Source organism: Heteronotia binoei, chromosome 8, assembly GCF_032191835.1.
Source record: "Heteronotia binoei isolate CCM8104 ecotype False Entrance Well chromosome 8, APGP_CSIRO_Hbin_v1, whole genome shotgun sequence".
Lineage (NCBI taxonomy): Eukaryota > Metazoa > Chordata > Lepidosauria > Squamata > Gekkonidae > Heteronotia > Heteronotia binoei.
This window is the reverse complement of record NC_083230.1, coordinates 1,211,633-1,237,793: the sequence shown is the minus strand read 5'-3', so window position 1 is coordinate 1,237,793 and position 26,161 is coordinate 1,211,633. Positions and strand designations below refer to the sequence as shown.

General features: G+C 45.1%; 1 protein-coding gene across 5 annotated transcripts in view; it reads right to left on the bottom strand.

Annotated features, from left to right (window-relative positions):
- CACNA2D1 (calcium voltage-gated channel auxiliary subunit alpha2delta 1) overlaps positions 1-26,161 on the bottom strand; it is a 1,217,365-nt gene that overhangs the window by 210,386 nt on the left and 980,818 nt on the right. For all 5 annotated transcript variants that reach the window (XR_009555717.1, XM_060244655.1, XM_060244656.1 and 2 more), the window contains exons 13-15: positions 7,239-7,317; positions 6,331-6,380; positions 1,747-1,836 (exon numbers count right to left, since the gene is read on the bottom strand). Coding sequence is in view for 4 of the 5 variants with exons in the window: in XM_060244655.1 (XP_060100638.1) it covers positions 1,747-1,836; positions 6,331-6,380; positions 7,239-7,317 (219 nt within the window). In the remaining variant the exon portion in view is untranslated. The remainder of the gene's footprint in view (positions 1-1,746; positions 1,837-6,330; positions 6,381-7,238; positions 7,318-26,161) is intronic.

Sequence of the window (26,161 nt, the reverse complement as noted above, 5' to 3'; positions counted from 1 at the left end):
AGGAAGATACAAACTTTCTCCATAACATTTCCCGTAAGCACCTCTTTAGCAACTAAGGAAGCTTGGTCAATGAACTTCTGAGCACTAGAATTCTAATAACACAAAAGACTGACCCACGTTGACATATACAGCTCAGAACAGACTGATTACATTCTTCCTCTTCCCCTCCAAAAGAGATATTGTACATTAAGAGGTGGAATTTAAAATGGTCATGTGGGCTTGACCTGGAGATCATACTCTCTGGTAACTAGTGATACATGAGTAGCTCAACCTTAATTGGCAAAGCTTTTGACAGGAACAGGTGATTTCTGTTTCCTATCCCGTTCTCTACTTTTCACATTCCCATTGATAAACTGAGCAGACAGGAAGCTGTTGAGTTGTGTTCCTTTGATAACAGCAGGCTGAAAATTCTTGGCCCAATCTTCAGTCATATTCAGATGTCAGATGAAAATGAGTTTGTAGCTGGCCCACAGAGGACTGACGATTTTCATGGTGGTAACATTCAGACAACACAACAAACCTCTTCTTGGTTCATGAAAAACACAAATGCAGCTTGTTCTCACACTCCTGTCCCTCTTTCCCCTATACTCTGGGCATGTCTGAAATCCTCCTGGCTTGGAAAATCTTGATTCAAACACCAGTTATGGTGATGTCTGCATCAGAAATCTGGACAAGTTGGAGCTTTGTTTTTTCCACTCAAATAAGGGATCTAAACAGATTAAGTGGTTTACAGTACCATCCTAAGCAGATTTACATCCTCTTACATCCATGGACCTCAGTGGTTATAGAAAGGCAGACATAATGCTAGGAGGCAACATCAGGGGAAGGCCTTGGTTGCTGTATTGTACTATGTTTATTGGCCCTCCTGAACAGATGATTGGCCCCACTGTGAGACTGGATAGGCCACTGATCCTCTGATGTTCACTATTTAGTCCAGCTATGCAACAATAAACTCAAACAGAAAACTGTTTGCTTCCTGCTCCTCATATCAGACAGAAAGTGCCTCCATACAGTGAATGTCTGGCAGGGGAAGAGAAAGAGACTGCTTGTGCATGAGTTTCTCTGGGAGCCAGAGAGAAAAATGGAAGCTCTGGGTGTGAGTAGAGTAGAGAAGGAAAGGACAGGGTATGTCTTCCCTCCAAAGAATCTTAGGTTCAATGTGGTATACTGAATCTAAACATGGCAGATCCACTGGCCTGCCACCATGGCTGACTGAATTATTTCCCTTACCCTTCCCCCTCCACAAAAATTAATGCATTAAGCAGTTAGAGAAAGTGCACCTTCCTTCCTGATACCACTATTGTTCTGTTAGGAGAGTACTGAGTTGTGTATGCAAGTGACAGTCAGAAACTCAGTTTCACAGATGCATATATTTCATTCTGCTTGTTAGTCAATACAATATCCATAAACTATTCTTGCAATTGCTGTTGCTTATCAAATGGAATAAATTGCCCAAAGCCATTATTTTCCCTTCTTACATCATTGCATATGACCTGTATTTCCTGCCTGCAATCCTTTGCATTAACCTTTTGTCATTTTAATTATGTTGCCATCTGCCTTTCTATTGGAGACTCTGATAATGTTCACCCTGTCCTTTAAAATATTTGCAGTTTTGTCTCTGCCATATGCAACAGGGGAGTTATTTCATCCCCTGTTCATTTACATGTTGTTAACCCATCCAACCATTTCACATCATTTTACATTAAACACTTTCTTTTACTATGTCATGCTAGCATACAACCGTACCAGTGCATCCAAATAGACATTGGTCCACTGAACTTGCTTGGCTTGCTGCCCAGCCAAAACCATAGGTCTCCCCAAAACATCCAAGTACTCCTGTCAAAAGAAACAGACATTGTTAGGTGATCAGTAATAATGAAAAAGCTTTCTTATAGGGGCCAGCTGTCTATAATGTTCTGCAAATATATTTTTTATTGATCAGTCTTGTTTGCAGAGGACTTTGTGAAGTGTTTTTAATTCAGAATCTTTCTAAAACTTTTCTACTGTCTCAGCCACTCGCAATCAAATGTGGGGCAGAAACCCTCAACATAGGAACATATCTGCGGTCCACATCCAAAAGGATCTGTGAATTGGGCCACTCATCCATCTCTTCCCATCAACCCGGCAACCCTATGGAGTAAAATTCTAAAGGCTACTTCAGCAATGGAAGATGAACCTAGGGGTGGAATTCTAGCAGGAGATCCTTTGCATATTAGGCCACACACCTGATGTAGCCAGTCCTCCAAGAGCTTACATGGCTCTTTCCACCCCTGGATGAACCTATAGAAAAGTGGCTCCTATGCTGCTATTGTAAGTGTCACCTCCACAGAGACAGACTGTTGGCATGCAACACATATATAGTCCATAGGTTCATTGTCATAATACAAGATGATTTGCTCACATGTTTTTTTTAAAAAAACATTTCACAATCTCATGAAAAATATGTACCACAGGGTATTCTCATGAAAAATACGTACCACATGGTTATTCAATCAGGCATTGGATCTGGATTGCCAAATTAGCGGCAAAACAAAATGTGTGCCCAATAGTATCTTAAAAACCAACAAAATTTCCCAAGGGATAAGTTAGCCTGAATCAAAGTATCTGATGAAGAAAGTGAAACAGCTGAACAGCAGAGACTAGGGATGTGCATTCGGTTTGGCCGAACCGTATATACAGCCGAATCAACACTGATTCGGCTGTATACGGAATTGGTCGTAGCCGATTCCCATTGCTGCCTATTATGCAGCAGCCGAATACGGCTCGCCGTATACTGCCGAATAGCTATTCGGAAGTATACGGCTGTCAATGGAAAAGGCGGGAAAGTAGCTTCTGCAGCCTCAGTGGAGCTGCTTGCCTACTTTCCCGCCTTTAGTGGCCTCTTCCCGCCTCTCCCATACCCTCCCTGGGATCAGGGAGGGGGGGAGGGGGAAGAGGAGCCCCAGCAGCCAATCCAAAGCATGCATTTGCAAAATGCATTGCAAATGCATGCTTTGCAGGGCTGTTGTGTAGCTGATGGCCCAGCCATCAGCTACATTGTTGTTATTTTGATCTTTTGCTTACTTGGGTATCCAAGTAAGCACTGTTGTCTGGCCAATCAGAGAGCAGTGCTATTTTTTGAAACTGCTCTCTGTAGGGCCAGAGAACCTTTTTAAGGAGTCTTCCTGGCTGGACTCCTCCATTGCTGTGTTGGTGTATGTGGGTTGGTGTGAGAGAGATTGTGCTGCTGCTGGCTGGCCCTTGGCTTCAGCTGCTGCCTGCTGCTCTCTCACTCAGCCTTACCAGACTTCCCTGGACTCAGAGAAGACAAGGTAAGACAGTTTTGGGGTTCTTGTTTTAGTTTTTGTTGGTAAAAGGACTAGAGTCCCTTTACTTGTCCAGATTTGGGTGGGTGAGTACTGGGTGGGTAGCCTATTTGGGGTTGGGGTTAGGTTCTGCTGGGGGTGGGGGCCTGGGGTGGGGGGGGGTTGCTGATTTGCCCATATCTTAATTTAGTGAGAGGACTTTTAAAAGTGCAGTGTCCTTTTACTTTTCCTGATTTGGGTGGCTTGGATTTCTTGGGGTTAGGGTGAAGGGGTTTTTTTTTGGGGGGGGGAGTTCCTGTATTGTTAAAAGTTGAGTTTTTTACTGTTTCAGTGTTTGATTTGTTGCTGCTTGTTGTGTTGCTGCTGTGTTACTTTTCTCTTCAGGTTATTGGGGTGGTGGTGGTGCTGTTTGGCCTAATTTTCATTGTTTAAAAGGCCACTTTTGTCCCCCTTTTCCTGGTTCTGGTTTTAGGGGTGGGGGTGTTGTTGACTGATTTGGCCTAAGTTTTCTTATTGGTGAAAGGCCACTTTTTAAACACTTGAGTTGCTTGGCCTTTTGTGATTCTGCTGGGTTTTTTTTGTTTTTTTTTAATTACCTCTGGTTGGGGTGGGGGTTGGCGAGGGTGTGTGTGGGCTGTGTGGGCTGGGTCACTTTCTTGTTTTTATAGAGTAGATTGTGTGTTCTGTGGCAGGGAAGCTGGCACCTGGGTGAGAGACCCAGAGCCAGCAGGCTTGTTGTGGTTGGCCAGCTCTCCCCGTGTTGTTTGGGGCAGGGCTGGAGAGCTGGCATCTGTAGATTGTGTGTTCTGTGGCAGGGAAGCTGGCACCTGGGTGAGAGACCCAGAGCCAGCAGGCTTGTTGTGGTTGGCCAGCTCTCCCCGTGTTGTTTGGGGCAGGGCTGGAGAGCTGACATCTGTAGATTGTGTGTTCTGTGGCAGGGAAGCTGGCACCTGGGTTTGCCAAGCTGGTGAGAGACCCAGAACCAGCAGGCTTGTTGTGGTTGTGGTTGGCCAGCTCTCCCCGTGTTGTTTGGGGCAGGGCTGGAGAGCTGACATCTGTAGATTGTGTGTTCTGTGGCAGGGAAGCTGGAGAGCTGGCATCTGGGTTTGCTGCAGCCAGGTCTGCCTCAAACCCCCTGCCCTGCAGTAGCCTCTAATTATGCCCTATGTTGCCATTGATGTCAATGGCCCATAGGGTATAATGATGGAATAGGGGCACCCTCTTTGGGTGCCCCTGGAATGGGATCCCCTGGCCCAATCTTTTTGGGACTTGGGGGGGTTGGAGGGGAGAGTCCCCTGCAGGTCCCCTGAAAATTTGGGGGCTCTCCCTCAAACCCCCTCCCCTCCAGGCGGGTTCAAATATACCCTATTTGCCATTGATTTCAATGGCCCATAGGGTATAATAGGGCCGTATATTCGGAAATAGCCATGCATCTACTGTATATGCGGCTATTCCGAATACGGTATTCAGTAGTATACGGGGATTCCGAATTTTTTTCCCCGTATACTTCCGAATCCGTGTAATACCGAATTATTATTTTTTTTGCACATCCCTAGCAGAGACCCCTCATTGCCACTCAGCTATTTTTGCAGCTTTCTTGTACAGTCCCTTTAAAGACACTGCACAACAAAGGGAAACACTTGAGAGGCTGGGACTGCCTCCTTTAAAGGGACTGCACATGAAAGAGAAGCAGCTGAGCAGCTGGGACCACCTCTCCATAACTCAACTGTTTTTCGGGTTTCTTGTGCAGATTCTTTAAAGAGACTGCACAAGAAAGCAAAACAGCTGAGCTGCAGGGAGTGCTTCCTCGCCACTCAACTGTTGTTTTTTTTTATATTTTTGTATTTTAATGTGCATGTGTGCACGTGTGTATGTGAATGCACCTGGAAGTAATGGCGACCTCTGGTGACTGACCCTTACTGGAGGATATTCAGAAAGGTGGCTGAATAAAGCCTGGCTCCACTTCCCAACTGGGAGCACATTCAGCCAGTGCTCCACACGGGCTGGGGCTTTTTCGGTGGCGGCACCAGAAATGTGGAATGCCCTCCCGGAGGCCATAAGGGCCCTGCGGGATCTTTCACAATTCCACAGGGCCTAAAAGATTGAACTGTTTCGACAGGCCTTCAACACCTGAATCCGGGTGAGAACCACCACCTCTCACTGAGGAGCTACGAATATCATGGGATCATTAACAGAAAAAGAAAGATCCCGCCATAACAAGTGTATAGCACCACAACATGTTTTTAAATGTATTTATTTGTTTTAAATTATTTTAAATCATTGATTGCTAGCTGCCCTGAGTTCGCTTGCAGAGAGGGCAGGATATAAATTTAAAGTAATAAATAAATAAATAAATAAATAAATAAATAAATAAATAAATAAATAAATAAATAAATGCTGGTATTCTAATTAGATCTGCCATCCAAGAACCTGCCAGAGTTGGCCCTGCTTAGCTTCCAAGATATGATGAGATTAGGCTTGCCTGGGCTATCCAGGTCAGAGCTTTTGCTCTGGGCTTTCTTGTGCACTGTCTAAATGGACTGCACAACAAAGGGAAACAGCTGAGAGGGTGGGAGCACCTCCCACCACTCACCTGTTTTTTGGGCTTTCTTGTGTACTCCCTTTAAAAGTTAAAGGGAGCGCATAAGACAGCCCAAAACAGTGAAGCCATGGGAAGCAGGCTGCTCCCCGCCACTCAGCTGTTTTTCAAGCTTTTTGCAAACCTCGTATAAAGGGACAGCAGTCCCTTTCAAAGAGGTTTAAAAAGGTAAAGATCACAAACCAACATAAGCCACATTTTTTATGTTTATGCCCATCCCATCCCTATGCCAGACTATCATGGCTACCAACCCAAAACCACCTGAAATGCTAGACCAGCTGACATCTTGGCCTGATCTAATAGAGCTCTTTTTTCTGAGTGTAATATATTCATCTGACAACCCTTTTCTTCTCAGTTTGGACTCTGCCAATTGAAGGACATTGTTCAGAGTGTTGCTGACTGCTTTACCAATTGCTGCAAACATACCTGTGTGTTGATTCTAATAGCACCAATGGAAGGAATTTCATAATAGTAACCTGAAATATAAAATAGAATAGAATTTGAAGCTTCAAATTTTACTCCCTGAAAGATGAACACTCAAAACAGGCTAACACTAAATGTGTGTGGACAGGGCCAATGGCACTAGACTTTTCTATCCTATCATTACTTGCCTGGGAAAAGGGAAAGAACTGCATAGAAATAAAATACTGCATGGAAATGAACCTAGGGATTCATTTGCTCATGTCTTAGGTGTAGTGTCCATAGGACATGGATGTGCCTTTACACTACCAAGTTCATAGGATGCATCACCAATCACAGCTGGTCTTACCCACCCTTTTGTGTTACTTTTGTTGTTGTTACTGACAACAGGGTCACCAAATGCCTAGCAGGCACATCATGTACAGACTGCTGTATTTCCCAATCAAATAGGACACTAGGGGACATGAGTATTTCTATCTCTGTGGTCATTTCCATATTGCAACCATAAATGGCACTGAACCTCAGACTCATCTCTCATTTTTAAAAGCCAAACTGGCACTTTGTCCTAAGAAATTACACATCCCAGTGCATCAAAGAGCTTTCTGGCACTTTACTGCCAAATGAAGCAGTCTCCCCAGTGCCCATGGACTCAACATTCACAGACATTCCAGGGCTGAGATTCTGCCACATGGAAGCACCTCCTATGAGCTTAATAGTACATTAAGAGTAAACTTTAGCTGACTCGGATTTTGAAGTACAGAGAGGGCTCTAATCAGCCACAGAATTAAAATTAGCTAGCATCCTGATATCCTTCCTGATACCCAGTATTCTCTACATTTGTTCCTGAAATGGAGGGGAACCATCAGTGTCATTAATCTACAGCACTGTGATAAAAGAATCCAAACTTCCAATACCTTTATTTTGACAGGCCATCCACTGTATGGGTCCCTTGTCATAATTATGTTGACCAACAGAAAATGTAAAGACACGGACCTAGAAAAAGCCAAAGAATAGATGACTGCACCTCTCCAGTACATGCAAATCTCTCATAAATAGGGTACTGTTCCCACAATACAGCAAGATAGATTTTCTGAAACAAATAGAAAATCTTTCTCTCTCTCTCTTACTGTTTTGATACTATTAGGCAGGGCTTTTTTGTAGAAAAAGCCCAGCAGAACCTCATTTGCATATTAGGCCACACCCCCTGACACCAAGCCAGCCAGAACTGCATTCCTGTGTGTTCCTGCTCAAAACCCCCCCTGCTATTAGGGACAAGGGATCTAGTTCTATGGCCATCACTTCTGGGATGACAAAACAAATAAATAGAGAGTTAATAAATTATTAAACAAGGACCAAAAATGTATAAGTGCCACATGTGATTGTGGATATTCACTGTGGACAATTAAATTCACTTGGCAAATTTTGCCAACTGACTTAACAATGACAGTAAGCACCAAATTTTAAATAAGGGATGCTGTTTGCAAAGATTTTTCTTAATGACAAGAAAATACTGGTCTCTTGGTGATAGCTAAGGAGAGGAACGCACGCACCCATTCCAAGTGAGAGGAATGATTAGAATGTATTGCCCTCCTTTTAAATAGTTGCTCCCCGCAATCAGTCCCAAGCCATCAAGAATTACAGAATCAAATAACATGCATAGATACATAAACCAGCCATAAGAGTTCATGCGGACAAAAGTATACAATAGCCCAGTTTACAAATTATATTGAACACATGCACAACCTGCATGTAAATATACACACCTGTTTGTCAGAAACAGTGTGTGTTCACTTTGCAACTGAAACTGGGATCCTGTACCTGCATAAATGTGGGGTTTAAAACACACGTTCCGCTGTACATGCATTGAGCTCATTATGAGAATTATTCAATGCACACATAAACAACAATTAAATGCACACTGCAGTGGCATAAACTTCCAAAGGAAATTTAGAAAATGAGTAAGGGGCCAAAAGCTCGAGATTGGAACGTTCCATTTTGGGTTCTACATCAATTTTCACTGTCTTACAAGTATAACAGGGATTTTGTTGTATGCTGTATTCCAGGGGTGGCCAACGGTAGCTCTCCAGATGTTTTTTGCCTACAACTCCCATCAACCCCAGCTATTGGCCATGCTGGCTGGGGAAGATGGGAGTTGTAGGCAAAAACATCTGGAGAGCTACTGTTGGCCACCCCTGTTTTATTCTGTACTATTTGACCTCTGAAAAAGGCTCTTATGGGTTGAAGTGCATCCAAAGTTTGCCTAGTCAGAAAGCCAATGGGAGCTTGGCAAGGCTGCAGGAAATGTAAGTGGATAGTGTCTGCTGGGGTGTTAAAAATTATCCATTCCAAGTGTTAAATATACTAGGTCTGTCACTAGTACAGTGTACAAGGATTGTGAATATGGCTTCTGTGTACAGTGTACCCTTGATTTTAAAAAAAAATTAGACCTACCTCTGCCCCATACATTGAATAATTCTCATGTTACATTCAACATATGTACAGCTGAATGTGTGATACAAGCCCCTCATTTATCCAGGTACTGGTTCAGGGTTTCAATTGTAAAGTGAATGTGTGCTGGCTCTTTCTTACAAACAGACATATACATGTGTTCACTGTAACAATATAACAGGGATTCAGTCTGGCTACTATTCCTGTTAATGTACTTCCTAATATTATTTTGTGTAGTCTCTGAAAAGATATCAGTCTCATCTATCTGACTGATAACTTTTTCACCCTTATTTATTATAATTAAAAGAGAATCATATTTGGTATCACACAAGCAAAAAATATCAGGCAATTATATTGTTCTTCAGTATCTAATTACTGCCACCTAGTGGAACAGCTAGGAATTCTCACCAGGTTTTTGTTTCTCCTTTCAAATAAAAACAAACACGAAAGCAATCAGGAGGCAAAGACTAAAATAATTTTATTCCAACAGGAGCTCTAGAGCAGTGTTTCCCATTTGCAGGGTCATGACCCGGTACTGGGCCATGGAAGCCTCACTACCGGGTCACAAGAAAAGCCAAAGTTAGCCCCGCCCCCAGCAAAGCTAGCTCCGCCCCATCTCTGTGTTGTGCAGAGAGGAGCTGGTCTGCCTCTCCTTCCTTCTCCCCTGCACCCAGTGTTTGAGAGAAAAGCTGGCATCCACCGACACTTTAGACCCATGAAGTGTTCTTCAAGGTATGGGCTTTCATGTGCCTTGCAGTATGTTCTTTCCCTGGGAGGCAAAGAAGGGTGTGTGTGTGTGTTTTTTTCAGCCGGGAGGGGCAAGGAGTGGGCATTGGGGAGGGATGGTGGCTCAGTGGTAGAGCATCTGCTTGGTAAGCAGAAGGTCCCAGGTTCAATCCCCAGCATCTCCAACTAAAAAGGGTCCAGGCAAGTAGGTGTGAAAAACCTTAGCTTGAGGCCCTGGAGAGCCGTTGCCAGTCTGAGTAGACAGTACTGACTTTGATGGACCAAGGGTCTGATTCAGTATAAGGCAGCTTCATATGTTCATTCCAGTAGCTATTTTTTTTATGAAATGACCCCTGGGCAGAATTGTTGCTGGCTGGGGTCATCTGATGGTGAGGAAGGCTTTTTCCCCCTTTGCCTTCCCCTTCTTTCTTTCTTTCCCTGCAAGTGATGCTTTGTCTGTATTCTTGGTGCTGGGAGGGGGGGAAGCAACAGTGGGAGGGCTTCTAGTGCCCTGGCCCCACTGGTGGACATTCTGCTTTTTGGGCATTGTATGAGGGAATTTTGGACTGGATAGTCCACTGGCCTGACCTAACATGGCTCCTCTTATGTTTATGTTCTTTCTTTCCATGTTTTTCTTTTCCTTTCCTTTTCTTTCCATTTCATACTTTCCCTTTCTTTATTTCCCTTTCTATTTCTTTCCTTCCATTTTTACTGGATGAAACTTTTCTGTTCATCATACTGTTGTTGCAGACATAGGAGCTCTGCCAATGAAAAGTTGGCACCCCAAGTTGTAACCAGCTGGCCTTCTATGAGATTTCTGTGTCAGTGAGTGAGAGAGGTGTGGCGCAGAAAGAGATTATTGGAGATTACTGCGGTATATCTCAACAGCACTGGAAATGATGGTACTATGAACTTGGCACCATTTTACTGGTCCTGCTTTTAACAGCTGTCTGACACCAAGATTAAACTCCTCCTGTAAATATTAAAAAGGATGAAAGAAATTCATTGGCTAAGTATTTGCACAACAGGTTGCTTTTAAAGGCATGGGAAACACAGCCAGTAAAAAGCTGCAAGCCCCTTATAAATATCCTTTTTGGGATAACTGCAGAAAAGCTTGTATGGACTTCATATAACTTGAAATTAATTCAATATTTGCAGTACAATTCTCTGCTACCTTTCACAGCAATTTCCCAGTGTTTCAACCAAAGAAAAGTATGAAAAATAGCTGTTGAAAGATTTTCTTGAAACCAAGCAAGCTTGGTTGTAGCTTGAGGCAGGGTTCATTAGTAGCAGCTGAAGGAAGGGCCTACTAAATGTGTCAGCATATTTTGAGGTAGCTGCCAGGGCCCAGTGTGGGTGGTACACAGTGCTAGCATTCCTGATGGCAATGGCAACAGCACTCCCAACTGCATACACTGGCCAGTGCTGTTGAGGAAGGGGTGTGTAGGTGGTGCAGGCAATTGAGCATGGGCATTAGGAGTGCTTGCAAGCTGGGGAAGAACACACAAACAGATAGGTGCATGCAGTTGTGGGGGTGGAAAGTGAGGACCGCCCACTTTCCACCCCCATTTTGGCTCAGTACGGGTTTCAGAGAGATTTTTTTGAAAATGAATTTACTTCTGAAAAAGAGGCAGGCTTGGGGGAGTGCCCTGGAAGTGACATCACAGGAAAAGGTGGAGTTTTGGTTCAGTGTGTCCTGGAAGTGACATCACTTGGTCCTTGACACCACAGGAAATGACATAATTCCTGTCTCCCGGCTCCACCCCTAAAGTCTCCTGGCTCCAGCCCCAAATTTCAGTGGCCATGAAGGAGAAGTGTAAAAATAACCAGGCCGCAGGAAAGAAAAGTTTGGGAAACCCTGCTCTGGAGTCCACATTTTCAGATGCAACTAATGCATATCTTCATATCTGTTGAAGTAGGATTTGGTCCATGAACACTTGATTGAAATCTGGTTAGTTTTTCAAATGCCACAAGACTTGCTCATTTTTGCTGCAGCAGATTCTCCTCTGGAATTATGATAATAGAAGACACTCCATTTTAGTATTTACTCAGGGATTGGGGGAAGGGAAGGCTGAAAGCCAAGCAGCTTTTGCATTTTTTCTCTTATGGAAAGTATTGGTAGAAACTCAAAGCCACAACAATTTTCTCTACAAAAAATCATTTACATTACCAGAGGAAGATAATATATTGTTTTCCACAGCAACATGATTTCTGTTGAGTTTTGTCAGGCTCTGTAACTCTATCATGCTGAAATTATAAAATACTAACCAAATGGACTCTCCATACTAACCCACAGCCTTTTGTTATACTGTAGCTAGCATGCATATCAAAGAGGGGACGTTTGAAGTGTTAACTTTGTTTAGGTTGTAAAAAGAGCAAAGGAATGCGACCGTTAGTAGATATCGCGGTCGGCCAGCATCTTCCCAGAGGCAAAGAGATAAGCGGAAGCTCTCATGTGAAAGTTTGCACCTTCACTCCCTGTTGTTTTGAGAATAGCGGTTTTGTTTAGATATCGCTTTGATGTAGAATTCCATAAGACCAAGAGACTCCCATTCCCAGATATTAGTCTCAACTTTTGTATCCAGCTATGAGTTTCCAATAAAGTATACATTGTTTCAATGAATACTGCCTTGAGTCTCCATCGCCTGACAAGTTTAATAATGTCAAAAGATTCTCTTTGCAAAGTTAAGTATATTCCTGCAATTTTCCCCTAGATATTGACAACTATAATTTTGTACACCAAATGCAGCCATCCAAAAGTTGGTACTCGTCAACCTCTTTCCTTGTCTCTCACTCCATCCAGCAACTCCACCTGTTGCACATTGCTATGGCTTGCTCTCTCTCTCCCATAAAAACAGCTATGTTGGATTAACCCAGTGGCCTCTCTAGTCTAGCCTCCTGTTTGCAACATTGCCAGTCAGATGTCCTGGAAGGTCCACAAGATGGAATGCCAACCTCCCTGTGCCTCCTGAAATCACTGTCTCTGAACATGCAAGTTTTGTTTAGTCACTGCAGCTAGTAAGCACTAATGGACCTCTCCTGGCTCCCCACATCCTGCTGCTCTTCGCCCACAAGCCTGCAGGTGCATGTGGAGGAGTGGGGAATCAAGTTTGCACACTTAACCACTACACCAAACCACTCTCTCAAGATGTTTTGCAAAATCTGTCTGTTTACAAATGTACATGCTGAGCAGGTATCAGGCAAGCAGAAACATAGGCACCTGGACAACATCTACCTAGAGGCATTTTTTTCCTACTCTTGTTTTAGGTGGCCTACAGGGTTCCATTCTATTCTCCAAGCCAGCTTGTGAGGTACACGGGGCTGAGAGAGTAACTTGATGAGCAAGTGGGCATTAGAACCTACCTCTGCTCAGGCCTAGGACAACACACTAATTCCTCCTCCCCATTGACCCTTGAGTCCCACACCTTCTGATGCACCCCTGAGCATTTCTTAGCCAGACTGTATAGTTCTTGGCTATACAGGTTGCTATATCTAGCAACCTGTTTTTAATTTGTTGAACTCCAGCACTGAAGGACAGCATGGACAGTAGTTCTAGAGATAAACCCATTGCTTTGATTTTTTTTCTCAACATGTGTTTGGATAAGTATTTATTGTAAGGCAGGATACATTGACAATCACTTGGTCAGTCAGTGCTGGAAGTGACACACAACAGCACAGGTTCAAATTATATACCTTTGCAATGGTCATTAGAAGTGCTACTGAACTTAGGGCACGAAGACAGTTCATATTTAGTGGCTATAGGTTACATACACACATTCACTACAAAGCTTTCTACAAATCCCAGGGAGGGAGTAATGACCTTGGTATCAATTAGTTTCCCAGCTCCTAGGAATTTCGACTCCTCAGCAGACTAAGCATTCTACTCATACATTCCACAGACGACATCAAAGGAATACAGATAATGGAAAGGAACTTGACATGTATAGACGGGCAGATCCATGCACATGGGAGGCATCACAAATTGCACAGCAAAATGGAGTGGACAAATCAAGATCAGACACTCCTGCACAAAGCGCACACAAGGGGCACTTTGGTCAGATGATTCTTATGCACCATCCCCTTAGCGTGGTTTGGGTTTCTTTTTCCCATACATTTTTAGTGGTCATGGGCAAATGCCTATATGTGCTGTTTAAAAAACAAAACAAAAAGCAAACCGGAAGCAGCCTAGGATGGATTGGCAGGTTTACACCGTCAATCTGCCTCACTGTCAAGTCTACTGTATTGTTGTTAACATGTTATCCAACTCTGGTTCAGAAGCAAAGGATTCTGGACTCTTACTGAACACCGAATGCTGCTAGCTACCTCTCCTCCCCCCTCCCCTCTTAGCTATGTCTTTGTTGTGTAGCCTGCTTTGAAATGATGATATGGTAACAAGATTTCGGAGCCTTCTCAAGCTGGGTGTCTGTGGGAGTGTTAAGTGCCAAGGCCTTTTGCTTGGGAACGAAGGAGTAACATCCTAGTGTGAAACTATACTGCATAGAGTGCCCCTCCCGTAGGAATCCTTTGATCTTTACCTTAAAATGCTTGGTTAATTTCTGTGTACCCCAGTCCTTCAATCTCTATCATGGTCTTCAGCTCTGTTTTCAATAAACTAGTAAACTTTGATACCAAAGACTCGTTATTGAATCCAGCCGACTTGACATTTTGAAGTGCGGAGTCCCACATTCAGATGCCCAGAAAGACAGATGGAATGTGGCAGAAGAATTTGCTACCACTTCCCATGCCTCAGAGACATCAGAGGACGGGGTGAGTGTGGGAGCGGAATGGGCAGCAGATATGCCTATCTGAACTTGCCTTTTTAATCTGTCTGGGGGCTGTGCCTATGTCAGCTCAAATTGGCCATCTTAATTCAGCCAAAGAAAGCTAAAAGTAACTTTTAACAGGGATTGGAAAGTACTGCTTTGGCTGCTCCTGGAAGAGTCTGCATCCAACTTGGCCTGCTGACTGCAGTTTTATTCCTTTTTCAGCTTCCTACCCTTATTATTTTGATTCAGACAGCCCAGTCTCCAATAGCAATTAGATATTTTCTAAAGTCAATAGGGTACTGCTGGAAGAAGAAAGAAAAGTTCCCAGGAAACCCTAATTTAGTGGCACAGATCACTTACCAAATATCTTCACTTTGGCAATTATTGTTTACACTATCATGGGTAAGTCTCCAAAATATATAATATACAATAAATAATATAAATAAAATTAGTCTGTCTATCTAGCTACCTATATTCATAGATGATAATTCCCCTTTGGTGGTAGCCAAATGATTCCTCTATGGTGGTAACCAAATGGAGCTCTCCCATTGGCTCTCCATGCACTCAATAAACCATTGGTCCATCATAGCTCAGTCAGCATCTCTGGCCTCTCATTGGCTGACTCCCCTGCCCCCACCTACTGCAGGCCTGGAATGTTCAACAAACCACTCAAACAGTCTTACCTTAGACTCAGACACATCTCCAATGCTTCTCTGTGTCCTCTCTGTCAACTGGTCTCAAAAAGGGCTATCACTCTATTGTGGCCTCATGACAGGCATCATGGCTGCCACCGGCAACAGACCTCTGCCACCCCATTAACAGTCCACATGGACAGCCTCCCAGCATGTGCAGCCTCCAAAGGCCACCAAAATAGCCAGGGAGCTGCCATTGCCATCATAATGTGACTGTGTGGCAAGGCCTGGCCCCTCTGGGAGTGTTTCCTGAGAGGCCATGGCCGCTGCCTCTTTCCTGTTACTCCCTCTTTCCCTCCTCTCCTCAGCCTCACCCCAGGACAGATGAGGATTGGGTCACTGGGGAAACTGCTAGCCAGAGGCTGTTGCTAGGCAACCAAAGTGGCAGAGATCAGTTCCCTTGGAAAAAATGGCTACTTTGCAGGGTAGACTCTGTCATTAGACCCTGCTGAGATCCCTTCCCTCCTGCTTTGATACCCACTGTGGAGAAAGACTGTACTTTTCTTCACTACAGGGGGAGGGAAGGAGACAGAAAGCTGAGGTCAGATCAGTTCCCCTACAGAAAACAGCCACCTTGAGATGCATACCATAATACAACCAAGCCATGCAAAACAAAACAAAACCCTGGATCACACCACAAGTTCATGCTGATGCTAAACATAGCAAGGCTGAATATGACAGGAAAAGGTGCCAACTGCAAACAAAAGGAATGCTTCTGTATCTGTGTGACTGTTGCCATACTCCCCTGCACCCCCAAATTATTATTATCTCCATTGTTGGCCTCTTTCAGGGCTTTGAGCCACCACAGACACAGGAACACACATACATGTGGGGAGGGGCAGCATCTCTTTCAGCTGCAAGGGTGGGGGGATGAGGGAATTCCAAGGGGTGGGGTTGGATGGGAAGACTGCAAGGATAGGAGGATGAGTGAAAGCTAAAGGTTGGGGGTGGTGATAAGACAGCAAGGGTGGGGAGTGAGTGATTGTCACGGGTGGGGGTAGTAGTGGCATGCCAAGGGTGCAGGGGTAGTTGAGAGGAAGAGGTGATCAGGTGGGTGGTAGTTGGAGGAGAGTGAGAAGACACCAAGGGTGGGGGGAATGAATGCCTTCACTTGGGTTGGGTGGGTGGAAAAACAGCAAGGGTGGGAGGACACTTGCTCGGAGCCTCTTCCTAGAGTTGTATTTTTCCACACAACAAACCTTATTCCTAGTAAATAATAATCTCTCTCTCGGCTTGGCTTCGCGAACGAAGATTTAAGAAGGGTGCAATAGTCCACGTCTACTGCAGGCTCGCTGGTGGCTGACAAGACAAATGTGGGACAGGCAGGTCCGGCCACAGTGGCTGCAGGGAAAAGTCTGATTTAGGGTTGGTGCTGTAGCAGTGCGATTCTTCCTCAATCTCCTTTTGTCCTCAAGACCAGCTATGCGTGCGTTCTCAAAAGAAGAGACAGCCTGGTGGATGGTGTGCCTCCATGCTTTGCGATCTGAGGCTAGGTCAGACCACTGGTGATGGTTGATGCGACAGGTGCCAAGGGATTTCTTCAAGGAGTCCTTGTACCTCTTCTTTGGTGCCCCTCTATTTCGATGGCCGGTGGAGAGTTCGCCATACAGGGCAATCTTGGGAAGGCGGTGGTTTTCCATCCTAGAAATATGCCCTGCCCAGCACAGCTGCGTCTTCAACAGCAGTGCCTCGATGCTGGTAACCTCCGCCCGCTTGAGAACTTCAGTGTTGGTCACAAAGTCACTCCAGTGGATGTTGAGGATGGTGCGAAGGCAGCGCTGATGAAAGCGCTCAAGGAGTCGCAGGTGATGACGGTATAAAACCCACGATTCGGAGCCGTAGATGAGGGTTGTCATCACAACCGCTTTGTAAACACTGATCTTTGTGCCTTAGTAAATAATAATACTATACAATAAAATATACAATAATTGTGATTGCTATATTGTGGGTTGCTGCTGCAGAATTGGGGGGGGGGAGAATGTTGAAGTGGAGCTAACTAATATATTTAATAGTGCCAGCACTGGGCTGGGAATCCCAGTAATCCCACCAGAGGGAGGTATGGCAGTGGGAGAAGGTATTGGAGTGGAAAAAGACAGAGATGCTCAGTCTACTTCCAACCTTTGTCCCATCCCAAGGCACTTGGGTGTGAGAGACCCCTCTTTGACATTGATGTTGTGCAATGCCAGATCCATCAATAACAAGACCAGGGCCAAGAATGGAGATAAGAATAATTTTGGGGTGCAGGGGAGTATGGCAACAGTCACAAGATACAGAAGCATTCCTTGTTTGTCCACTGATGATGCGCTGGTCCGTCTTCTTTTCCACCTACGACTACTTGCTCTGCCACTGACCGGGCAAGGCTCTGGGCCATGCCAATGCCCTCACCTGCCTGCCACTTCCAGAGCCACCAGCCGAATCTTCTCCAGATGTTGGCATCATGCTCCTGGAACACCTTCCACAGCCACCTCTCCATGTCTCAGATGTTGCTGCCTTTTCAGCCAAGGACTGCACCCTTTTGTGGGGGTTGGCCGACTGGTCGGGACAATGAGGAGTTTCCAGTCATTACATTCCCACCAACATGAACTCTCGGCGCACAAGGGGTGCCTGCTCTGGGGGAATCACGTTGTCATTCCCCCCCAGCTACGACAACAGGTGCTTGAGGCACTGCACGCAAGGCACCCAGGCATCATATGGATGAAGGTGTTGGCATGGAGCTATGTCTGGTGGCCAGGGCTGGACATGGCAATCAAACAATGGGTCCAGCCTTGCCAACCTTGTCCCACCATACCCCAGGCTCCCGTACAGCCATGGGAAACAACACACACTCCTTGGGCTCAGCTCCATATAGACTTTGTGAGACCTTTCCAGAGTCATGCTTTCTTGGTAGTGGAGGACTCCTTTTCCAAATGGCTGGAAGTCGTCCTGGTATTTGCTACGACAGTGACCATGGTCATTTGAGCCCTGTGGCACCTTTTTGCTTCAAATGGACTGCCTGATACTATCAAATCAAACAATGGAACATCCTTCAAATCAGCAGAGTTCTGGTGTTTCACAGACAGCAATGGCATTCGCCACATCACTGCTGCACTATTCCACAAATGGACATGCGGAAAGAATGGTGTGCACTACTAAAGACTCACTGAAAAAAGTGGTGTGTGGAGATTGGCATCTGTGGCTGGCTGACTTTTTACTCAAGCAGCGCATCACACCACACATAGCCACTAGTCAGAGCCCAGAAGAATTGCTCATGGGATGACAGCTCATGACTCTTTTAGACAGGCTTCACCCAGACTCGTTGTCAGACCGACCAATGCGGGGTGAAATCCAGGATGCCCCCCAGGCATTCCAACCAGTAGATGCTCTGTATGCCTGGAATTATGGGGATGGTCCAGCATGGATTCTGGCTACTGTCATCAAAGCCACTGGGTTGGTCTCGTATCATGTTGCCACCAGAGCAAAGCTGTCAGCAGACTGAGGAGACCAATTCAGACTTTGTCCCTCCTAATGGGGCAACAGTTGCAGCAGAGCGGGTGGCTGCTCCGGAGCTGAGATGCTCCCAGCAAGAGAGAGCTCGCCCCCCCCCCCACTTAAGAAGAAGAAGATGATATTGGATTTATATTCCGCCCTCCACTCCGAAGAGTCTCAGAGCGGCTCACAATCTCCTTTACCTTCCTCCCCCACAACAGACACCTTGTGAGGTGGGTGGGGCTGGAGAGGGCTCTCACAGCAGCTACCCTTTCAAGGACAACCTCTGCCAGAGCTATGGCTGACCCAAGGCCATTCCAGCAGGTGCAAGTGGAGGAGTGGGGAATCAAACCCGGTTCTCCCAGATAAGAGTCCACACACTTAACCACTACACCAAACTGGCTCTCCTAAAAGACTATGTCTGCTCCTAAGCAGCCTTGACTTGGGTCTTGTGTATTGGTTGTTTTGACTGCTAGTTTGTTATGTCTATTAGTTGACCTTGAAGCAAGTTTCATTGCCCTCCAGGATGCTGATGCCTACATTCCAATTGGCCATTCTTTTAGAACCAGCCAATTGGAATGTGAGGCATTTCTCTAAGGAAATGCAAATGAAAGGTCCTGGAGAGACCAATAGGGTGGATTGCCCCCCACATAAGGGGGCATATTTAACTCAGTCCAAATGGATATAAGGAGTAGTGTTGCCTGTTTATGTTCAGTTCTGCTCTTGTTCAATAAACATTCTTGCTTACCTCAAACTGTCTGAACTCATTGTAATAGGCAGATGCAGGCTAATTGACTCAGGCCCTCCCTACAGGCACTAGGGAGAAGCTGCAATGACCACAGTTTACTTGCAAAACAGATTGCCAACCAAGGCCACAGAGAAAACTCCTTATGAGTTATGGCATAATAGAAAGCCAAGCATAGAACACATTACGATATTTGGCAAACCTGACTACAGTCTTTTATAGCAAACACAGAGATGGAAGAGTGACATTTAGTCTGACCTCTTTTGACAATCTGATTATTTGTCAATTCAATTTCCATTTCATACCTTTATTGGCATTTAAAAAAACCTACTGAAAATTTATGATCAGGAGTAAATACAAAGACCTGATAGATAATAAAAACGAAGGCATGAAACAGTTTGTTGTGTATGTGGTACACAACAGTGCTTTAATGTGGGTTGTTAGTTCCTGCCTGGCTCATTGGAGCATTTAGGACTGAGCTTGGGGACACAGGAACAATGGGGAGCAGGATCCAAACCAATAGTTAGCCCCCTGCTGGTTCAAATGATCCAATGACATTGAAACGTGGGAACTTTGGCCTTTTCCACAGTCTCCTACTCCATCTCAGGTCAGGATTGTGTGCCGGATTAGTGAAGAGTTCCACACATTCTGCTCCTGATCAATTTTTTGGTTCTTCTTTTCTGCCTTTAACGTGGGTTTTCTGGACTCCTGATTTTGCAGTGTCCAGAAAACCTGCGTTAAAGGCAGAAAAGGACCAAAAATTTGATCAGGAGCGAATGTACGGAACTCTTCACTAAATCCGGCGCACAATCCTGACCTGATATGGAGTAGGAGACTGTGCGGAAAAGGCCTTTGAGTGTATATAGTTGGCCCCATTGGCCCAGTTCTTCAGTCTTAGTTTTACCAGTAACATACTGTATCATGAATAAAGAGCTTTGATCACTACGCAACAAGACTCCTCATGCATTGAACCCAGTATTTAACACAGCATTTAAAATAATCAATAATACAATCAAGCGTGTATTTAAATCAGTAAAATATCAGAAACAGAAAAAAGGAAAAGGCATCCAACAATTAAGATACAGTGGTGTGTTTGGACTTAATTTTATAAGCTTCTGCTAAGAATTTTGCAACACATACAGTAAGCTGAGAGTCAACATGTTCTAAAAGGTAAATCATTTTTTTTCTTTAACAAAAACATTGTGCTGAAGGTATTTAGACAGGAATTGCTTAGGTTTGTAAGACAAAGAGAGGGCACTCTAAGATAATGTGGGATAATGAATTAAGAGTTCCTAATTCACATGGACAAAGTCTATTTGAGAAAGTATTTGCCTAAATCTGCCAAAAAGGATTATTGATGGGAAGGCATTTAAACAGGCCAAAGTAAAGGCCTGACGCTGGGATGGGGAATCCAAAACAGAAAAATAACGAGGCATTGTTCCATGCCTTTGATATAAACCTATATTGGCTGCAGAGAAGACAGAGTGGGGTGAAGGGAACACTTTTTGGAATTCATGATCCACAAGCCTTAGTTGAATTGTTCTTAGGATATATGATTCGTCACATAAAAGAATGGAGTCCACCACAATACCAAGCTTTCAGGGTGAATGAATGTAGAAAACCAAGCAATGTTATGCTGATCTTTCATTAAGTAAGAGAGTAAGCTTTTGGGTTCAGATCTGAAATGAATTTTTAGCCAATATTTAAAGGCCATACTGATACAGGCAAAACTCCAGTCAAGAACTGAGGACCCCAGTTGCCCCACAGACCCTTCTCCAGAAGCACTCTGGGAACACCTAAAAACTACCGTCCTGCAGATCTCTGAAGAAGTCCTCGGGTTCTCCACAAGGAAGAACAAGGACTGGTTTGATGAGAACAATCAAGAGATCCAAGATTTACTGGCGAAAAAGAGATCTGCCTACCAAGCACATCTTGCTCAGCCCTCCTGTCCTGGGAAAAAAGCAACCTTTCGCGCTGTATGTAGCAACCTCCAGTGCAAGCTTCGAGACATTCAGAACGAGTGGTGGACCAAGCTTGCTGAGAGAACCCAGCTATGTGCAGACACTGGTGATTTAAGAGGGTTCTACGAAGCCCTGAAGGCGGTATATGGTCCATCATATCAGACTCAGAGTCCCTTGCGTAGTGCAGACGGCCAGGTGCTCCTCACAGACAAGGCATCCATATTAAACCGGTGGTCGGAGTATTTTCAGGTTCTCTTCAGTGCCAACCGCGTAGTTCAAGATTCAGCAATTCACCTCACCCCACTTCAACCAGTGAAAACAGAGTTGGATGAGATCCCCACTCTAGAAGAGACTGTTAAAGCCATCAAGCAACTGAAAAGTGGCAAGGCAGCAGGAGTTGATGGAATTCCACCAGAGATCTGGAAGCATGGGGGCACAGTACTACATAGCTCACTTCACAAAGTACTTGTCACCTGCTGGGAACAAGGCAAATTACCACAGGACTTTCGCGATGCAATCATCATCACCCTATACAAGAACAAAGGGGAAAAGTCAGACTGCTCCAACTACCGGGGGATAACCCTGCTCTCCATCGCAGGCAAAATCCTTGCCAGAATACTCCTGAACAGACTGGTGCCCGCCATTGCAGAAGAACTTCTCCCAGAGAGCCAGTGCGGCTTCAGAGCTAACAGGAGCACCACCGACATGGTATTTGTTCTCAGGCAGCTCCAAGAGAAATGCAGGGAACAGAACAAGGCTCTGTATGTGACTTTTGTCGACCTTACCAAAGCTTTCGATACCGTTAGCAGGAAAGGCCTGTGGCAAATCTTGGAACGTTTAGGATGTCCCCCAAGGTTCCTCAGCATGATCATCCAGCTACATGAAGACCAGCGAGGCCAAGTCAGACACTGCAACGACCTCTCGGAGACCTTCCCAATAGGCACCGGTGTAAAGCAAGGCTGCGTTCTCGCGCCAACTCTCTTTACGATCTTCTTTAGCATGATGCTTCAAAGAGCCGCAGTAGATCTAGATGATGACGATGGTGTCTACATCCGCTATCGCACCGATGGCAGCCTGTTCAACCTGAGGCGACTAAAGGCCCACTCCAAGACAATGGAAAAACTCATCCGAGAGCTACTGTTTGCTGATGATGCTGCACTCGTCTCCCACTCGGTATCAGCTCTGCAGCATATAATGTCCTGCTTTGCAGAGGCTGCCAAGCTATTCGGCCTAGAAGATAGTCTGAAGAAGACAGAAGTTCTCCACCAGCCTGCACCCTAGGAAGATTATCACCCTCCCTGCATCACTGTGGGTGAATCAGTTCTGAAGACAGTCCAGCAGTTCAGCTACCTGGGGTGCATCATCTCCTCAGATGCTAAGATGGACAAGGAGATTGACAACAGGCTGGCAAAGGCAAACTGTGCCTTTGGCCGACTGCACAAAAGAGTGTGGAGCAACAAGCATCTGAAAAAAGGCACAAAGATCAATGTTTACAAAGCGGTTGTGATGACAACCCTCATCTACGGCTCCGAATCGTGGGTTTTATACCGTCATCACCTGCGACTCCTTGAGCGCTTTCATCAGCGCTGCCTTCGCACCATCCTCAACATCCACTGGAGTGACTTTGTGACCAACACTGAAGTTCTCAAGCGGGCGGAGGTTACCAGCATTGAGGCACTGCTGTTGAAGACGCAGCTGCGCTGGGCAGGGCATATTTCTAGGATGGAAAACCACTGCCTTCCCAAGATTGCTCTGTATGGCGAACTCTCCACCGGCCATCGAAATAGAGGGGCACCAAAGAAGAGGTACAAGGACTCCTTGAAGAAATCCCTTGGCACCTGTCGCATCAACCATCACCAGTGGTCTGACCTAGCCTCAGATCGCAAAGCATGGAGGCACACCATCCACCAGGCTGTCTCTTCTTTTGAGAACGCACGCATAGCTGGTCTTGAGGACAAAAGGAGATTGAGGAAGAATCGCACTGCTACAGCACCAACCCTAAATCAGACTTTTCCCTGCAGCCACTGTGACCGGACCTGCCTGTCCCGCATTGGTCTTGTCAGCCACCAGCGAGCCTGCAGCAGACGTGGACTATTGCACCCTTCTTAAATCTTCGTTCGCGAAGCCAAGCCGAGAGAGAGAGACTGATAATTTGTCATGAATATCAAAATGACTGCACTGAGATTATATTCCAACTAAACAAGGGAGTAGAAGTCAAACACCTAGGGGAATGCTAGCTTTTGCTTGGGAATTCAGATTGAACTGGAACGAGATAGAAGTTATCTTTCAAGTCAAAAATGAAAGAAGCTGAAATTATTGCAAAGCCTGGGCCTGGAGGGCATCTGGACCTCCTCCCAGGTGCAGCATGTGCACTTATCACTGATGGCACACTAGTGGCAACCAAATGACATTCTGGGATGGGGTAGAACAACCAGTGATAGGAAGGGTGAAATGATGGGCCACCAGTTTGGCTATTGCCGGGCTCTGCTCCACGCTGAGATTCTTGATGAAGCACACACAACAAACAAAATCTCTGCCACCACTGAGAAGCAATTAGTGGGTTGGGCAGGCAGGAATGTATCCATGGATTTCATGGTGATTGGGGTGGTGCTAACATTAGGGCAGAGGCACAGGCTGTGGGCCTGGGGTGTGTTTACTGCTAACCTACATCCTTACTTTGTGGTGAAGTATGCCTTGAGTTTGGATTCTACAGAGAATCCTGAACCAAAAACTGCAACTTGTGATTTCAGGTGTCTGCTCCAGAACTACCAGAATGTGAGAACTCCAGAGCTGAAGAAGGCATCTTTATACATTATTCTCCAAAGAGCAAGGGATACAGAATTCTGTTTCACAGCTCTTTCACAGCTGTTCATTTGCTGTACACTGCAGATCAATGACATCAGCACTCACTGGAACATCACCAGCTCCATGTTTAAATGTTTGGTGGAGCAGAAGAGCACTTTGACAAAATTGATCTTGGAGACTGATGCTTTGCAGGGAGACAGACAATTCAGCAACAAGGAGTGTGACTCCCAGATGGTGGAGGTGCTTACTCTCTTTAAGGAGTTCACCAACATGCTCTCATCTGATACAGCAAGATTGGATCTTGTCGTTCCTTTACTCCAAATGCTTCAGGAGAAGACTGTCTTTCTGGATCATGCAGACAATATTCAAGCAGTCCATGTGCAAGAGGGCATTAATTCCATTCTGTAACCATTTACTCCGTAGAAGATCATGTTGGCAACCATAACCTGCACATGAAGGGCAGCCTCATTGAGTGGGGCAACCAGCTAATTCAGTGGAGAGATGAGCTCTCCCTGCAGGTAGAGAGCATGATGATCAAAGGGGGCATGTTGCCATCAGAGGAGAAGAGAAAAAACAGCTGTGCTGTTTCTGCTTGCCTCTCCTTCTGAGCAAGGTCCCCCCTCCACTGCCACTCCTGAGATGTCCATGGCAATAGAGTTAGTACACAAACCAAGCTTCAGAGACTGTAATGGTGAGGGACTACCTCTCTGAGCCCTATGAGTTGTGGTCTGTTAGTCTTCTGAGCTACTGATCCAAGAAAACGATCTGGCTGTACCCCTCTCTTGTGGCTCAGTTTCTGCCCTCAGTTTTCTTTCAGATGGGTGACACTGTCAGCCCACATTGCTCATATCTGCTCTCTTGAAGAGTTATCCGGCCACTCTTTGACTACGCAACTCTAGACTTTGGGAGTGCTTGTGCCTGCATCCTCTCTCAGACTGTATTGGGGAGTTGGAGAAAAACACTCTTCCCAAAACCTGAAACTTTGCCATCAGAATTAGAAAGGAACAGTAGGGAAGTTATCCAGTTTGATTGACAGTATATAAAATGGCAGAGAAAGAAAGAAAGAAAGAAAGAAAGAAAGAAAGAAAGAAAGAAAGAAAGAAAGAAAGAAAGAAAGAAAGAAAGAAAGAAAGAAAGAAAGAAAGAAAGAAAGAAAGAAAGAAAGCCCTCAGCTGCAATCTGGTTGCTGTGTTGCACAGGGGGATGTTGGTGGGGCTTGGCAGCGCCTCTCACCACAATATGTTGTAGAATGTAAACAAATACAACTCCAAAAATGTTGCATTTATTTGAACAAGAAGAAATGTCAGGAAATGGTTATGTCAGTTTGTCAGTTTAAACAAGTAGAACCTATGCCTGTAGCCAAAAAATTTCTGGTGTGGGGGGAATGAGAATAGTAGAGCAGCAGTCTCCAAACTTTTTGGCACCAGGGACCAGTTTTGTGGAAGACAATTTTTCCATGGACTGGGGCGGGGGGAGGGGATGGTTTCAGGATGATACAATTGTGCACTTTATTTTTATTATTACATTGCAATATATAATGAAATAATTATACAACTCACAGCCTGGTTGTCAACAGGCCACGGTCTGGTACCAGTCCATGGCCCAGGGTCCTCTGTAGTAGAGGACAGCCTGTCATATCACAGGGTTGGTTTAGGACACGTGCAAGCCAGTTTACAATACAAAGGCTTTGCAGTTTTAAAGAAATACAGTAAAGAGTTCCTCTGTGCACATGCAAGGATCTTTCCTTCTCCCCAACAGAACAAGCACAGCTCTTTTACCTATGGGGGTAGGGGAAGTGTCTGATGCCGTATCTTCTCTTTTTAAAAAATCTCTCCCGCCCCCTTATTTTCAATCTATCCATACTATATCTGTCCTATACGCAATTTTAAAAGTATTACAAACTGTAGGCTCGTGACTTTTCTGTCATATCCTAGAACATTTTCAAAACAACATTGGAGACCTGCTTTATCAGACTAATGGTCCATCTGCTCCAGCTTCTGGTTTGTTATGACATTCAGTTGCCTTGGAAATCCCACATACAGAGGCCAAATCCTCTTTGCTACTGTTTTTGGCATACTACTCCTGAACATGAAGGCTCCATTTAGCCATCATGGTTAATAGCTACTGATGGAGCTATTCTTCATGAATTTGCCTAATCTTACTTTAAACCAGGGGTGGTAAACATGTGGCCCGAAGGGCACCTATCAGGCCCCCTGAGCTACTGGTTGT